The 16,733-nt window shown below is 36.0% G+C and overlaps 1 protein-coding gene across 2 annotated transcripts in view; it reads right to left on the minus strand.

Annotated features, from left to right (window-relative positions):
* Window positions 1-519: 519 nt before the first annotated feature.
* LAMP2 (lysosomal associated membrane protein 2) overlaps window positions 520-16,733 on the minus strand; it is a 35,709-nt gene continuing 19,495 nt past the window's right edge. The window contains exons 5-9 of one of the 2 annotated variants that reach the window (XM_012739013.3): window positions 15,701-15,888; window positions 14,431-14,553; window positions 10,999-11,062; window positions 10,427-10,594; window positions 520-1,038 (exon numbers count right to left, since the gene is read on the minus strand). In XM_012739013.3, coding sequence (XP_012594467.2) covers window positions 899-1,038; window positions 10,427-10,594; window positions 10,999-11,062; window positions 14,431-14,553; window positions 15,701-15,888 — 683 coding nt within the window. In that variant the 3' untranslated portion in view covers window positions 520-898. Of the gene's footprint in view, window positions 1,039-6,004; window positions 8,073-10,426; window positions 10,595-10,998; window positions 11,063-14,430; window positions 14,554-15,700; window positions 15,889-16,733 lie in introns of those variants that run through there. The other variant, XM_012739005.3, reaches the window with a different exon arrangement.

A 16,733-nucleotide genomic window follows, 5' to 3' on the forward strand; every position in this document is an offset into this window, starting at 1 on the left:
ACTAAATAGATTTTAATGCTCCAGAGATCAACAAGATGAGGTAGAGAAACACAACACAATCTGTCCTAATTAGTTCATAGAATATTTCTATCTTTCAATGCTAATCAGGCATCCAAAGAAGAGCAAAACACAAGGGAAAAAAAGGCAGTGGTTAAATATGCTTGAGTCTTTTCAGTCTATTGTGCTGAAAAATAAACAATTCTCTTAAAAACACTAATTCTGAAGCCAGTTTAAGTTCTGTTGTAGCCTCTTGGGTTTGTTTTGTATCTAGGGAAAAATCACAAGCCTGAGATACTGACTTCATCCTTAACTTGAACTCAAAGAAATCAGCAAAATTCACATAACCTTGAAAATGCTGACGGTCCTGAGGACATTCTCTACTTCAATCAACTAAAAACCAAGTTTGAAACATATCTGATGGGCATTTATGCCACATCAATATTTATTTAATGAACTTCATGCAAAGGCACGGTGATGAGTTTAAATCAAGATAGTTCTTATACATTGAAACAGAACACCGGTAGTGAAACAATATTTATTAATTTAATTAAGACACAACTACATATTTTATCCTTATAATGGCCATGTTAATAAGTTTAAGGCATCTTAGTTTAGGATCAAAATTTGGCCAAGGCTTCTTAAGGTAGACCTTAAAACACTGCACACCGATGTTCTTAATAAGTTTTTCTCCAGGACCAGTGAATACAACACTTTTGATTTTAAGCTGATCAAAGAGAACAGTTTTTACTAATAAAGACTGATCTCAAAATGCTAGGGCTGATAAAAGAATTAAAGTTTCAACATATCAATTTTAAGAAGCAAAGTGTTTCAAAAACTGAAAGGCAAGAAAATTTTGTTATTTGCATGCATTTCTATATAATTAATCAGGTTACAGATGCTAAAATTGCTCATATCCAGCATGATGGTGCTTGAGACCAATAAAATAAGCCAGCAACACTAGAATAAGTACTCCTGCCAAGGCTGCTCCCACCGCTATGGGCACAAGGAAGTTGTCGTCATCTGCACTGCAGTCTTGAGCTAGATGTAGAGAAAGGACAATTGAGAACAGAAACAGTGATAAAATTTCAAATCTGTCAATTTTAAGTTAAAAATGACAGCACTTTCCAACACACAATTTGTTTTTTACACCAAGGTAACAAGTCATTGGCATTTATTATCAGCAAATGAGATGTTCCACAAAAGTGATTTTCCAAATAACCAAATCATACACTTTTAAGTACCAAATAAAAAATGCAGTCATTTTGCATGAAAGATGTATAAAATGATCACATACTTCCCAGATTTCTTAAACAAAAGATAATGAATAAATATAATTAACCTTTCCTTGATGATCAGGCCGTGAGCTTTCAGAGGCAAATTGTTATGATGCTGAAGAAGCACAGTGCCTGAAATACTGCAGATTGTGAAGTAGTAACTCACCAAATGAACAACTATACAGAACAGATATAAGAACTCAATGCATCACAATGAAGCACAGGCAACACAAAGTGTCGTGGAAGCATTTCCGAGGCACACTCAAACCCAGCCTTATTATACAAGATACACTTTGAAAAGGTGACGCTTGAGCCAAATTTTTAAGGATGAGTAGGAATTAACCAGGCAGGTAACAGGGGAAGGGTGTTCCAGGTATAAGAAATACCACACACACAGATGAAAATGTGGGGTGTAAAAAGACATGGCACTTCAAGGGAAATATAAGCAGGTTGGCATAGCTAGAACAGATCAAGAGGTACTCCTGGCTACACAGAAGGCAGAAAAAGTGTACAAGGACACAAGCTCACAAAGGCACTGTATGCTCTTAGGTAGTTTGGCCTTATCCTGATTTAAAAAACAATTTCAGCAGCAGGATTTTATCCAGGATATTTGTTTCAGAAGTTATGGCAGATGGAAGACTAGGGGTAGTACTTTAGGAGGCACCTCTATCACCAGTCCAGTACTAGGTTAATGAAGTACAGAAGAGATGCAGAAGAGACAGACTGGAAATCAAATTAGAAGGCAAAATCGACCAAATGGATGTAGGGGGTATCAGGGAGGAGATAATAGAATGGTTACCAATTCCATACTTGAGTGATTATGTAGATGCTAGTGCTATTCATCATGATAGGGAATACAAGAGGAAGAATATATGCATTTGTTTTGTTTTATTTGTAGTTACTTGGGGGGGGGCATGTGAAAAAGGATATGTGGAAGAGAGAGATGCTCAGTTTTTGGATATGTTGAGTTTAAGATGCCTGTGTCCCAATGAACTGGTTATATGAACCTAACTGGGGGTTAAAACCATGGACAAGACAGCTGTCAGTAAGGGAAAGTAGAATAAAAAGAGGACCAGAGACAAAACTCTTGGGAACACCAATACTTGGAGGATAGACAAAGGAGCAGGAAAAAGTAGAAAAGGCAGGTAGAAAATGGTAGCATGGAAGCCAAGAAAGGAAAGAGTTTCAATTGGGGTGGAAGAACAGTATAAAATATTAGAAAAGCTTGAAACATGTCCATTGGATCTAGCAACATTTAGGGTGGAGGGTATGAGTCAAATTGCTGTAGGTTTAGGGGTGAGTGGGAATTGATTGGTTAGGACATCAAGAACTTGGAATGGAGGTGGAAGGATCACTTGAGGTCAGGAGTTCAAGATCAGCCTGAGCATCATAGCGAAACCCCATCTCCACAACAAAATAAAAATTAGCCAGGAGTGGTGGTGCACGCCTGTAGTCCCAGATGTTAATACTTGGGAGGCTGAGGCAAGAGGATCACTTGAGCCCAAGAGTCTGAGGATGCAGTGAGCTATGATCACATCACTGCATGCCAGCCTGGGTGACAGAACAAGACCCTGTCTCAGAAACAAACAAACAAACAAAGAAAAACCACAAAGAACTTGGAATGGGAAACATACAATACTCATTTTGTTAAGTTTAGAATGATTAAGAAAAGAGAGGACAATAAGAAGGTAACTAAAAGGGGACATAGGTACAAGAAAGGACAGCTTCAGGGTGGAAGAGACTTAAATATTCATAGGGTAAGGGAAGGAGCTATTATCAATTGACAGGTTGAAAATGCTGAATGGTACAAGGTGTCCTAGGAAGTGGGAGGAATGGGATTCCAGAAGTACTGACTAGGAAAAGAAAACCTACCCTAAGACTAGAAAAGAGGAAGGAATGGTACAGATGGAAATACTTGTAGGAAAACAAAAAGAGGGTTAGGATGTTAACTGCTACTTCTCACTATCCCATTTCCTTGCCTCTTATTGCCCTAGTTCTCCAGTTAGCTTGCAATCTACCAGGGATTTATAAATCAGATAATTAGGCTTATTTGAATTGTGTCAAAGATAAGAATGAATAGGCTGCAAGACAATTCGGAGTGTGCTTGCATTTAAGAAATGTGTCAGGCTTTTTTTTTTTTTGCTAGCCTTTGGGGCAATAACTGGGAGCAAGATGCAACCCTGGTGTTTATGGACTTTCTGACATCAACTCTGGCTGCCAGCTCAATGATCTTTTTTTACTTGCTTCTTGATTCTGTTAAGAATCCAGAGAGATGTGGCTGCCAGATATGACTTGTGAATAGATGGTGTTAAGAGTCCCTAGTTTGCTCCTACCCTTCAATTTTCCAAATGACCATGCATCCCATAAACTACTAGGTGACAGGTACCATAAAGTATTATGCCTTGGATTTAATATAACTTGGTCTTTAAAAAATTCATTAGTAGATTAATTTCTTATTCTGGCAATGGACTCATTGTCTTCTTTTTCCCAAATTGGGTATTTGACCTAGTACTGAAATGACTTTCATAAATACTGCCAATAAGCCTTTCATGTAAGACAAATATTCCCAGAGTAGATCAAAAAGGCAATTCCACTAATAAAAAGATCTTTCTAGATGTTGTCACTTACTTAAAATGCTCTCAATTAGTATGTGAATATTAATTTATAATAAATATTGAAAAAATGAATTCAAGCTTTAAAAATTCTTCAGGTAATGGAAACAAATTTTGGTAAAACCGTAACTTTAATGGGATCATATCCTGAAGCAAAGAAAATCTCATTCTTTAAGTCATTCTGAGCTGATCTATTTGCCTAATGTACACTTAACACCATACTTAAAATATTTCTGGGAAAAAGCCAAAGTGTATTTGTGGAAGAGTTTAATAGCCACAGAAGCAATACATATTTTTAAAGATTAAAAAGTTCCATGACCACTGAAATTTCAATGAAAAATTTCATGTAGATTAAAAAATACTATTAATCTTTAATTTTGTTTGATCAGAAATTTTTCAAATATAATTTTGCAGCATAAGAATTGGAAAGCTGACATAGATTTACAACAAAATCTAAAATTCTTCTTAGAAACCAATCTTCGGAGCATGAGCAATTTAGTAAGAAAGAAAACAAACCAATTGAGTCAAAATGTCTTTGGAAGAATCAGCATTAAGAATCACATTCTTATGTGACATCTTATTTATTATACACCTTTTCAATCTATATTCAAACTGCTTGAAGTTTATCAAATGAATTTGAGAAGATACTTGAAGCTATTCAGTATCACTCATGAATGTCTACAGCAGTTTCAAAGACAAGAAATGATAAATATCAATGCAGAAAGTTAGCTACTAGGGTATAAGATGGGTGGAAGACAGATGAGCCCAAGACAATGTAACCATTATCTACCTAAATAGACAGATGAAATGCTATAATCTTAAAAACATGTGAGTCTTATAAGAATTCCTCCTGAAAAAATACAGGAAACTTAAGATGGCACATCTTACACTGAATGTAAAGTATGTTCTTGATACATAACAAGTAGCTTCTTATCAGATTCCTTATAAAATACTCAGATGTATATTTATATTCTCTCAAATGGAAACTATCACTCAAAGAAATAAGAGTAGCAGGATTTTAAAGCCCCCACCTCCTAGATAAAGAAATTGAGACCCTAGAAGTTAAGCAACTTGGACAAAGTCAGATGGTACCTAATAGCAGATTTGGAAGCTGTGATGGCATTCACATCGCTTAACTAGGTAATCCAAAACAAAGTTACCAGCTATGTTGCTGACCTTGTTTTTGCGATACGGTAAAGTGGGTAGAAAACTCTGGAAATTGAAGGTTCAAGTATTTTAGGGTGATCTAAGAGCTAGATTGCACACGATCCTACTTTGGTTCAGATCAATAGCTCAATTTGTATGGCTGCAATGTAAAGCCACTATGTACAGACAGCAAATATAAGCCTCAACTTAGGAGTTGAGGAAAGTATACAAAGAGATACTCTAAAGCTTTTACTATGAAATAAATATTCTAGAACACTGATTCCCCAACTGGCTACATATCAGACTCAGCAGGGGAGCTTACACACACACATACATGCATACATACATGCACACACACATACATGCACACATACACTTCTCATCCCAGACTCGCTAAGTTATTAAATCCTCTAAGGATGGAGCCTTGAATCCGTATTTTTATAACATGCTTCCTGGGTGATTCTTATTCTGTAGCCAGCCTAGCATCAGTCGAGGACTATGTATGGGACTATTCTTCCAGATTGTAATACACAAACAAAACATTTTAGAAAAAATTTAGTTGTATTTCTAAGTATTTCTATTAACCAACAGGAAAAAATGTGAGCAAATTTCCTTAAGAAATAAAAGAATCTTTATTGTTTTAGAAGCAATGTTGAGTAAACAGACAGGCAAATATCTAAAGAGAGATATCATACATCAACTAGTGGTTTAAACATTTGAGGAAGAAACATGGAAAGTATTTACATGGACCAGTTTCTTTATACAAATGCTAAAACATAAACAATACCCAAAACCAAACAGAGTGCTCCCATCAAAGTGTAAACCCAGTAAAACAAATAAAACTACAAAATGTATAAAGAACATGTGGCTACAGGAAATAATGGTGTAAAATAGCAGTATATAAACTGGCCCATGTAAAATACAAAAATATTCACTGAAGTCAGATTTTCTATAAAACAGTGCTTATTAGAGGTATTTTAATATAAATCAGGCATATAATCTAAATGTAGAAACTTTTAGAAATATTAACAGCATTAAGCCAGTGCTACCCACTTGTGCTTCTAATTTTTATTTTTTTTAAAAAAGCTGCTTTGTTTTGACTCATGAGGAGTATCTAAGGCCCAAGTTCTTATAATTAATTCTTATAAGGTTAACAATTTTACCCTAAAATACAGTTTAAATAAAAAATAATTAAAATCAGGTTTATATTTAGTATTTAAGAAGTGCTTTTAAGCTGGGCAATCCAGCTCAGTGTAGCTATAAGAGAGGAGTTAGTCAGGAATCTGATCCTGAGCCAATAAGATTTTCAGGCTAATAGAGAGCAAATTTAAGTGAGAGAAAATATTTATCACTCTAATATAACTAGGAATATAGTTATAGACATACACATGCTAGCATGCAATTGCCTATATATGTGCGTGTATATGCATGCACGTGTGCATGTGTGTATGTGTACTGATGTAGTCAACATCAGTATTTTGAAACCCAGATATTTTCTCAATTTCCAGTGAATGGGAGGCATATAATCCCCCCAAAAACCCCACAGGAATCTTCCATATATGGCTGCATATTAATAATTTCTTGAAATTTGCTCAGCCATTCCAACACCAAAAAAAAAGTTATCCTAGAAGCAGAAAGAAATATTTGATGTGTTAACTATTAAGCTGAAATGTTTTGCTTTCTCCTATAAACATTAGGTGGTACACAGTAAATGGACAATTGGTGCGTCTCTCAGAGCACAAAAGTGAATACGAAGTACATGAATTAATAATGATTCCATCATAATGAACAATAACAATGTAAGTTTTGATTAGCACAGAACCATTTAAATGTGAAAGCCAAATTAGTAAATGCTGTGGCAATCAATGCAAGCTGGCAACAAAGAACAACTTTTTAATGGACTAAGAGAAGACCAAGACTTCTGGGTTAGGTGCAAGTTATTTTATAAGTATAAGTGCACTTCTTTATCTATGTTCTAGGACATACTGGCATTTCTTCTTTAAGAAAAAGAAAAGAATAAAATGCATACTACCAACAAAGAATACTGGAAGGCTAAAGAGAAATCTGCATTCATTTTGGTACTGCATGTAGAGGCCAATTTGTGGGTACAAAGGACAAATGCCCTCAATTGGCACTGCCTAGCAATTATCTCTAAAGCACCTAAAAAAATGGATTGAAATGCCCAGTTGGAATAGTCTTGTATCTTGCAATTTAAAAGATTGAAATGCCCAGTTTTTTAAAGTATTAAACAATATGATTAACACTTATTCTGAAATTTAAAAAGCTTTTGTATCTTTTGTCATTACAGTCACATTAAATACAAATGTATTCAAAAAGCATTAGAAAAGCATTCATTGCTAAGAACATCATAATATGAGGCCCTGTTCAAATCTACTAGCGTATTCTCACAGGTCAAATATGCAGCAATGCTGAAGTAGCTCAATTAACCTGCAAAAAAAATCCCCCAAAAAATATGCAAAAGGAGCAAGTACAAATCCACTGTAGAATGTGTTGTCCGAACTCAACTACATGCAGGGGCAAAAAAAGTCTCTTTTTAAAAATTATTTCTCCTAAACTGTGTATTTCCAGGCAGAATATCTAAAGTGAAAACATTGAAATACTAATTCAAAACAATAGAATAGAACCTATTATCTGGTGATTCTGTACTTGTCTTTTGCTGTGAGAAATAAAAGTATTAAATTCCTTGGTTGGGGAAACCAAAAATCACATGACTAATTTGTAGCTTATAGTTTTGAAGGGCTTTTTAAGTTCAAAATCCCCCATACCACCCATTCTAAGAGCAGGACTGCAACTAAATATACCTTAAATTGAACAGTATTGAGTGTTGGAACTTGTACTTGCTTTATTATTTTGTAACAGAGATCACATATGGATTAGTGTTACAGAGTTTGATATCCAGCATAACTTTTTCTTCTGCCAATTAGGTAAGCAATCACTATAACGATTATCAAGCCTGAAAGACCAGCACCAACTATAATTGGTATTAGAATGGTGTCATCATCCAGCGAACACTCCTGGGCTGTAGATGAGAAAAAGTGTGTAACAAATAATGAGTATAATCAAAAAAGAATGTCCAAAATTAAAAGATGTTGATTCAAAAGTCAGTAATACTCTCACAAGATCAACTTCAAGTAACTAAAACAGGTATAGTTTTATGATAAAGCTACGGAAAATTATGGATGGTTCTAGAATTAAAATCCTAAAACATATTTGTCTTTTCATTTGTGTTTGTGTATGTACATACAGATATTCATATATATCATTTATATCTATGAAGAGTTTATATAATATATATATATATATACATACATACATGTATATATGTTTATATTCCAAGTCCTTTCCAAAACAGGAGTATTGCTTTATCAGAAATGAATAGAGCTAATATAGCCCATTTCTACATAGACAGATTAGCAGTGGTAGCCTGAATGTCTTTTGGGAAACTGGGAACGGATCAGGAAAGCATCATGGGATCAGAACAGCCAGGCGGCTCTCGTGTTCCTTCAGAGTAAGGGGTCAGCAAACTAAAGCCCATGGGCCAAACATGGCCCAAGAACTAAAAATGACTTTTACATTTTTAAGAGGTTGAACAAAAAAATAATATTTTGTGACACACGAAAGGCACATGAAATTCAAATTTCAGTACCCATAAATAAAATTTTATTGGAACACAGACACACGCATCTGTTTATGTATTGCCTATGGCTGTTTTTGTACTACAATGGCAGAGTTGAATAGTTGTGACAGAGACCATGTGGCCCCAAAGCCTAAAACACTTATTATCTGGACATTTACAGAAAAAGTCTGCAGATCCCTAACTTAGAATATATGATTTTAGTGGCTGCAAAAGTCAACAGACTGGGAACTCTTACTAATTTGAGTGTGCTTACTACATTTCTAATCAATCTGGTCAGGGCTGGCAGCCCATCGGAGCTATTTTTCCTATTTCTAGAAAGTCACCTGATCCAGTAAAATCCAATCAACACTCTCCTACTTTACTGCAATCCTATTTCCTCCCCCATACAGTCAAGTATTAACTATGTGTTGCATTTATAGATACCCATAGCCAAGAACCTAGTTCCATAAATATATTACACATTCAATATCAGTATTAAATGTTGCATATATCCCTTTGGGTGACATTTTTAATTCAATATATGTAAAAATCAAAGTTTCAAATTAGAGAAAGAGCATAGCTTATCTGCATTACAGCAGACTAGATAAACAGACTTGAACTAATATTAATACTGCAATTATTTTAAACTCTAAATTCAAATCTGGACCTAAAATTAGGGTAATAATATAGGGAAGCCAGATAAAAATATCTAAAAATAAACCTATTAAAGGATCAAAATAATTGAAGTACATAAACAAAATAGACAAAAGGAAAAATGAATTATTGAAAATATTTTTAAAGTGTGATTAACCTCTCTAGTCACAAGAATGGTAGGGTGAAGAGCCCAATTTATTGTGGCCTAACAAAGTTAGACTAGGTATTTGGCACCACTGCAAAAGCAGTTGAATGGTTCACAATATATTCACTTTTAAACACAGCTTCCACATTTTCTTCTAAACCAAAGGATTAATTATAAAAAGGACGTGGATTACTGGAACAGCTCCACTTAGCACAGTTGTGATGTACAAACCCCCAATTTTTAGTAATGGGCTTAAAGGACAAATCAATTAAGGAATTTTATGTTCTTTTTCTTCTTCATGCAAATTTTAATCCTGTAATGCTAAATATATCTTTCATATTCATATGAACACATCATAATGGGCCCTTCACAAGGGTTTCATTAAAAATCTAATAAATACCACAATTAGCCCTGAGTAGAACTTCAAAGAGCTTCATTCACACTGGCACATGCTTTGAAAACTCTCCAGATCATTTTGGTTGGCAAAAACATAGTTCATGATATCTGAGGCTTTGCTGTTTATCTTTTGTCTTAACAAAATCAGACCAAACTGCTTTCGTGCAGCTATGAAAATGTTTTCCGCAAGAAGATGGCCCCAGGAAGGTACATGCAAGATGCTCAAAGCTACAGCTCCCAAGTGTCATCCTCTTTCCCACAAACTAAAACCTAGGGGGAACATCTGTACCTTAAGTAAAGCTCACAGCTTACATCAGTTTTTGGCTTTAAGAACTTGGTTGCAAATGGTTTTCAGATCACAAAAACATCTAGTTTGAACAAAATGATGAGCCAAGTATAAAGTTACACAACTGGCTCAAGGCTATCAGAATTCTACAACAGAGTCAAGAGGTGAATTCATATTTCTCTATTTCAACGTTTAAATTTCCATGACTTAAAGGAAAAGCCACCTATCAGTCAACATAAGAACATAAATTTTCAATAAAGTTTGCTTGATTCTTACCTGTAGAATACTTTCCTGCTGCTGTCACATTAAAAGGCTGAACTCTTAGATCAAAGGTATTTATCTGAAATGCTCCAGACACTGAAATAGTCTGCTCTTTGTTGCACATATAAGAACTTCCCAGGGGGGCATCCCAGTAGCTGAGATTATCATTTGCAATGCTGAAAACTTTAAAGAAAAGAAATAAGTTAATAACTTCTTATCTTATCAACACTAAAAATGGGACAGTCCTCCGGATTTTGCAGTGAACTATGGGAGTTTGGAGGACAGGGTCTACCCACAAAAAACAATTCTTACCATCACTAGGTTCTCTTATCTTTCTATAGATGTTTCTATAGTCTAAAAATCAGTCCCATCTTTAACTATTATCCATTATACTTTGAAAAGATGGGACACTACAAAAGACAGAATACCACAGTTCTAAGTTACTGATTTTAAGTATGGTCAAGGTATACTTTTTATATAGCATCTTCTGTTTTATTAAATAAGGCACTATTTGATAACAAGACCATATGGTTTCTATTCCCTCCGTGTAACCCACACTCTTTTCCCCAGGCCAATGTTTTGCTTACCAGAGCCATTAGCCAAATACATGCTGACATTCACTTCCTTCAGATAGAATCGGTTTTCATTTTTCTGTTTGAAAAAGAGCTTCCAGTTAATCAACATATCACAATTGTCTATAGCTAAAGGTAATATCTATAGAAGAAAAGCAATCTCATACTATTACACAGAAGAAACCATGCAGTAGAATAAACTGCAACTAAGTAAAAGAGAACTCAAAATGTGTCAGAAACCCTTTTCCTCTGTATTTTGTTTCCAACTTCTTGCCCATGGGTGTAGTCGTGTGGTTCTTGGACACTTGATGATTCATGCCCTCAATTTTATTCCTCCTGTCACTTGCTGAGCCCTCATCACCTCTTGCCTGGATCACGATAGCTTCTTAACTGAGCTCTCTGATTTTTGGCCTATCCAGCACAATTCTTTCCTTTTCACTGCTATTATCTTTCTGAAACATTCATCTGATCAGCCAGTCATTCTAATTATTTGAGCGTTAGTGCTCCAGCGAGCTAGTAAAATGAACCAGACTTGGATCCTGCCCTCCTCACCCTGTTTGCAATCTGCCAGGGAAGCTAAGATAAATACATAAACAAATAACCATATTACAAAAAAGAAAGTGGGAAGTTATTAAAATAGGAGATAAATTACTTCCAATGAGAGGAAGAGCAAAAGTAATGCCAGCTTAGGGATGGGGCATTTGAATTAGGTAGGATTCCATTAGGAAACAAGCAGAAAAGGAGTGTCCAAGAGGACAACTGCATGAGTAAAGGTAGTCAGAAAACAAGCAGAATCACAAGTTTTTACACTAGCATTTGAGGACACTAAGTGCCAAGCACTGTTCTTAAAACTTTACATATGAGGCTTCCCTGAATAATTACAACACCCCTATGCAATAGATGCAATTATTATCCACATTTGGTGATGGAGCAATCAAGCACAGAGATGTTGAGTAACTTCCCCCAAGGCTATATGGTTAGTAGTCAGTGAGCTGGGATTTGAGCCCAAGAAGGCAGACTGCAGAGTTTGTGTATTGATTACTACTCTGCTCTCCTGCCTCACAAGATGTGCACAGTGGATAGAGTGAGGGAAGCATAAGGTTCATGAAGAAGGAGTGAAGGAAACAAAGCCTGGAAATGGAGGTTTACACTGGGTGGGGCAAGAGGGGCTCGAACTACCTGGCCAGGGAGCTGAGATTGTTACCTTGCTGGCAAAACAGAACCACTGAAGGTTTCTCAGGAAGAGATGTGCTTTAGGAGGATTAAGCTAATGCAGAAGAACACTTGGGGAGGCGAGGAACAGGAGCAAGCAGGTAGGCAGCTGTCTGAACAGTTCAGGCAAGAGGTAATGCAGGCTGGACCCAGAACAAAGGCAGTGGGGAGGGAAAACGAGGTGACAGACCAGAGACATGCCAGGAAGAAGCAGAAAGGAGGATCTGAAGACCTCACTGAGTCCGTCCTCTGTTTAGGCTATGCCTCAGCTTGGCATTCAAGGCTCTCCACAATTTGTCCCAACTACTTTTCTATACTTTCACTAAACATGTCATATGCCTCTTTCTCCCAGCTGGTCTTGATTATGCTCCTTTATCCAGGGATAACCTGTACTTTTCCACTTACTCCCCTTATCTCCCTATGTACAAATCTGACCCATCCTTGAAGGCCCAGCTCAAATGCCGTAATTTCCATTCAACCTTCCTGACTCTCCTCCAGCCAGAATTAACCTCTCCCACATCTATTCTCCCATGGCACTCTGTACTAACCTCTGGCCTGGCATTCATCCCATTTTGTATGCACCTTCCATAGTACTCTACTGCCCACATAATCAAGTTCAAAAGCTTTGGCATGGCATTTAGGCCTTCCACAAAAATGGTAATTATTTGTGCATTTCCCTCTCTACCACTAAACTGTAAACACCTTAAGAATACAGGCTTTCTTCTTTGTATCCCACTCATAGCAGCCCACATGTAACATACTCAAAATTCTATAAATTTTCCAAAGGAGCATCTATCATGAAAGTGTTGAAGATGACATGGGACCCAATGAACTCTGGTGACATTGCAGGTGTCTCTTGATTTTCAAAGTGCCTGTAGCACGGTTAAAATGTCACTATTTTGGATTACATTTTAAAATAGTCTGCTAGGCAAATTAAATATTGTAATTATTAAATATTAAACATTTCCCCATGAGAGTCAGAAGAAACCATGTTCTTTTTAGAAGCCTACCATGGCTAGAAAGATCAAACTTAATCACTCAAAAGGGAATTAACCTAAAATATTACTTTCCTAATTTTTATTGACCATATGAGATAACTTTAAAAGAGAATGTGCCTGGGGAAGCCTCCTCTTCCCATATTGAAGAGGACAAGTTTAATTAGACATTTTCAATACTAATTTGCTGGTCATATATGTACTATAACAGAGGAATTATTTCAATGCTGGGAAAAGTAAGATCTTTGTAAACCTTTCTAAAATGTAATTGCCTAACATAATCCTCAATTAGTCAGCAAATATTCTATAAAGAAAAAAGGCTTTAGATTCAAGATACCAAGTTCAGATATGAAATAACAGCATACCTACTTTTTATATATCAGATGTTGAGACTAAATCCCCATCCCTAAATAATGTGATTTAAAAGTAAAACTGGTTTTTATCCAATTATATGATAGCTCTTAGTTTAAGAACTGTTGGTGGTTTGACACTTTCTCTCACCTATAACTATCCCCTATTCCACCATTCCCATTTGCCACGACATGGACACACATACGCTCCCTCATAAAAAAATTATGGGAATAATAATTGTATCTGATAAGATGGAAATAAACGTTCTCAATGATTCATTTATGCTAGAAAGAAGCAGAAGAGGTATGCTTAACAACTTTCTGTTTAGCTTTCAGCTCTTGATACAAAGCTTGAACAACCACAAAAATCTGAATGCTGACATTATAAATTATCCTGACTTAATGAATTAACACATGTACTTACACAGAGCCTTGTACAAAGTATTCAACAAATGTTAGCTGTTTTTATTGCTGATCCTATTACAAATAGTATAGCCTCCAAAAGGCTTAAAATACTATCATAGAGAAACTTGACCATTGTCTAACCAACAATAAAGAAAAAGATTATCATGGAAATTACTTATATATGGATAGATTACACATAGTTTTTCTGATGTGAGTTAATTCTTGCTTCTACCCTAGAGTTTACACAATGGCAGAATGGTCACTCTTACTGAACATTCATATAAGAGCCCCATCCACAGACCACTGCACAGACTCTGAGGGATGAACAGGGATTAATGGATTACACTTTATAATTGAGTAGTGTTGAAATGGAAAATTAAGCTAAATATCCTCCCCTTCCCTAGTCCTCCCCCCACACAACTATTTAGACTTTCAGATGTGTTTCTAAGAGAATGAACATAACTTTAGAAAAATACATTACTCACCACAGCAAAGACAAAGTCAAGATACTTAATGGTGCTGCTATTCAGCCTAAGTAGAGCAGTGTGAGGATGGCAACTGCCTGTGAAGCCAGTTGAATTGGGCTTAATGTTAATAACCGAAGCAACCTTCAGAAGAAGAGGGAAGAAAAGTACAGGTTAGCTATAAAAGTTTATAGCAAAGCCTTATACTCTAGTAAGACCAACTTCAGTGTAGAACAAAATATCCTTTGTCTGGATACTTAAATTCATGGTGTTTTACTTTCAAACAAAGTTGGCATGGGCCCTCAAGCTATGACTCAGATGACTTAAAAAAAAAAAAGAGGGAAGCTTCCGTGGTAATGAGCCAAATGAAAACACACAGTTTTATAGAGCACAAGAGACATCTGTCTAGCTTGTTTAAGTCACAGGATTTTGGAAATGGGATTTGTTTATTGGCACTCCCTCTGTAGTCTCAGTGGAACATTGCAACTAAAAGTGCTATCATATAATTGAGCACATCTAGACAATCCAAGTCATCAAAAGAACTAGAGAAACAGTTGCACTGTTCCTGTGCACCAACATACAGTGTGTTTCAGATCAAAGTATGAAGTTATATTTTAAATTGACTGAAATAAAGACCAACTGTTTGTACTCTGATCTACTGATGGTAAATAGAATCTAAACCCCACAGAACCCTTTTAACTGCTAGGTTTTCTGCTGGCTAAGACAACACCTTGAAAGTGACATTAACTCTTCATGATTATATTAATAGTAACTCCTAACTAATCAAAGCTCAACAAGTCAACATCAAATCTCTATTTAAAACTGAATCATTCTAGGCCGGGCGAGGTGGCTCATGCCTATAATCTTAGCACTCTGGGAGGCCAAGGCGGATGGATCATTTGAGCTCAGGAGTTCGGGACCAGCCTGAGCAAGAGTAAGACGCCGTCTCTACTAAAAAAGAAAAAAAAAAAGAAATAAATTAGCTGGACAACTAAAAATATATTTAAAAAATTAGTTGGGCATGGTGGCGCATGCCTGTAGTCCCAGCTACTCAGGAGGCTGAGGCAGTAGGATCGCTTGAGCCCAGGAGTTTTAGGTTGCTGTGAGCTAGGCAGACACCATTGCATTCTAGCCTGGGCAACAGAGTGAGACTCTGTCTCAAAAAAAAAAAAAAACAAAAAAAAAAAAACTGAATCATTCTAGTAATGCTACCCTTGGGCTGAAGGTTAGGATACACAGTAATTGCAAGGAAGTATAAAAAGGATGTAGGGATATTTATAGGCACCTATACCTTATCCTGAGTGATGTTCAGCTGCAACCTCATGGTAGCCAGCAGACAAGTACCATTGGTATTGTTAACCGAATAGTTTCCAATCTCTGGTTTTTCCACTGGAGTGGGTTTTGTGGTAGGAGATGGAACAGTGGTGTGAATGATGGGTGTTACTGTTGTTGAAGTTTTGTCTTCATCGCACAGATGCTCTAAAATAAACCAGAAAGGACAAAAGTAACTAAAGTGACTTTTTTTTTTTAATTCATAAGGCCATGAGAGAGCAAACTATTTCTCACAATAGAAGTCCAAGAGAGTTATATTAGGAGAAGGGATTATCTTCTTAGTATATTTTCAACTAAATGAGGCAGAGGTTCTCAAACTGCTGCTTCATATACAGACAATCTCTACAAATTATGACACAGCAGACAAACTTGGGACATATCCAAATGCTTTATTTTCTCACACATGGCTACACATGCATCTTTTTCAAAACCTTAAATCCTTTCATTAGCAAAGAACTTCACCTGCCCCTGACATGAAATTCAAAGATTTTAAGTCTGAAAACATTTCATCCCTCCCTAGCTTGCCTTCTTTATGCTCACATACAGCTACTATAAGGAAGGATACTGTTTATTATTAGAGAAAAGTTTAGAAATCATTGAAGGATTTAAATACAAATAAATCTTATTTTTAGAATTTTTATTGACACATAATATTTATACATATTTATGGGGTACATGTGATATTTTGTTACATGCACAGAATGTGTAATAATCAAGTCAAATTAACCTTTTATTTGCTTTACTCCTACAGCAAATCATAGGCATTTCAACCTCTTTTTAGGAAGTGTTAGTAGTTTGAAAGAACTGGTGAATGACAAATTATTATGTTTCCATAAAGCCATATAAAAGTTACACAATTGACTTACAAAATTCAAGAGTCATATGGAAGCAGAATGTGGAATTATGGACAATGAAGACTTGAGTAGCGGGGCAGGCGGTGGATGATGGGAGTATAATGTGTGTTGCTCCAGTGCTGGATGCACTGAAGGCCC

Source organism: Microcebus murinus, chromosome X (assembly GCF_040939455.1).
Source record: "Microcebus murinus isolate Inina chromosome X, M.murinus_Inina_mat1.0, whole genome shotgun sequence".
In the NCBI taxonomy this organism is placed as follows: Eukaryota; Metazoa; Chordata; class Mammalia; order Primates; family Cheirogaleidae; genus Microcebus; species Microcebus murinus.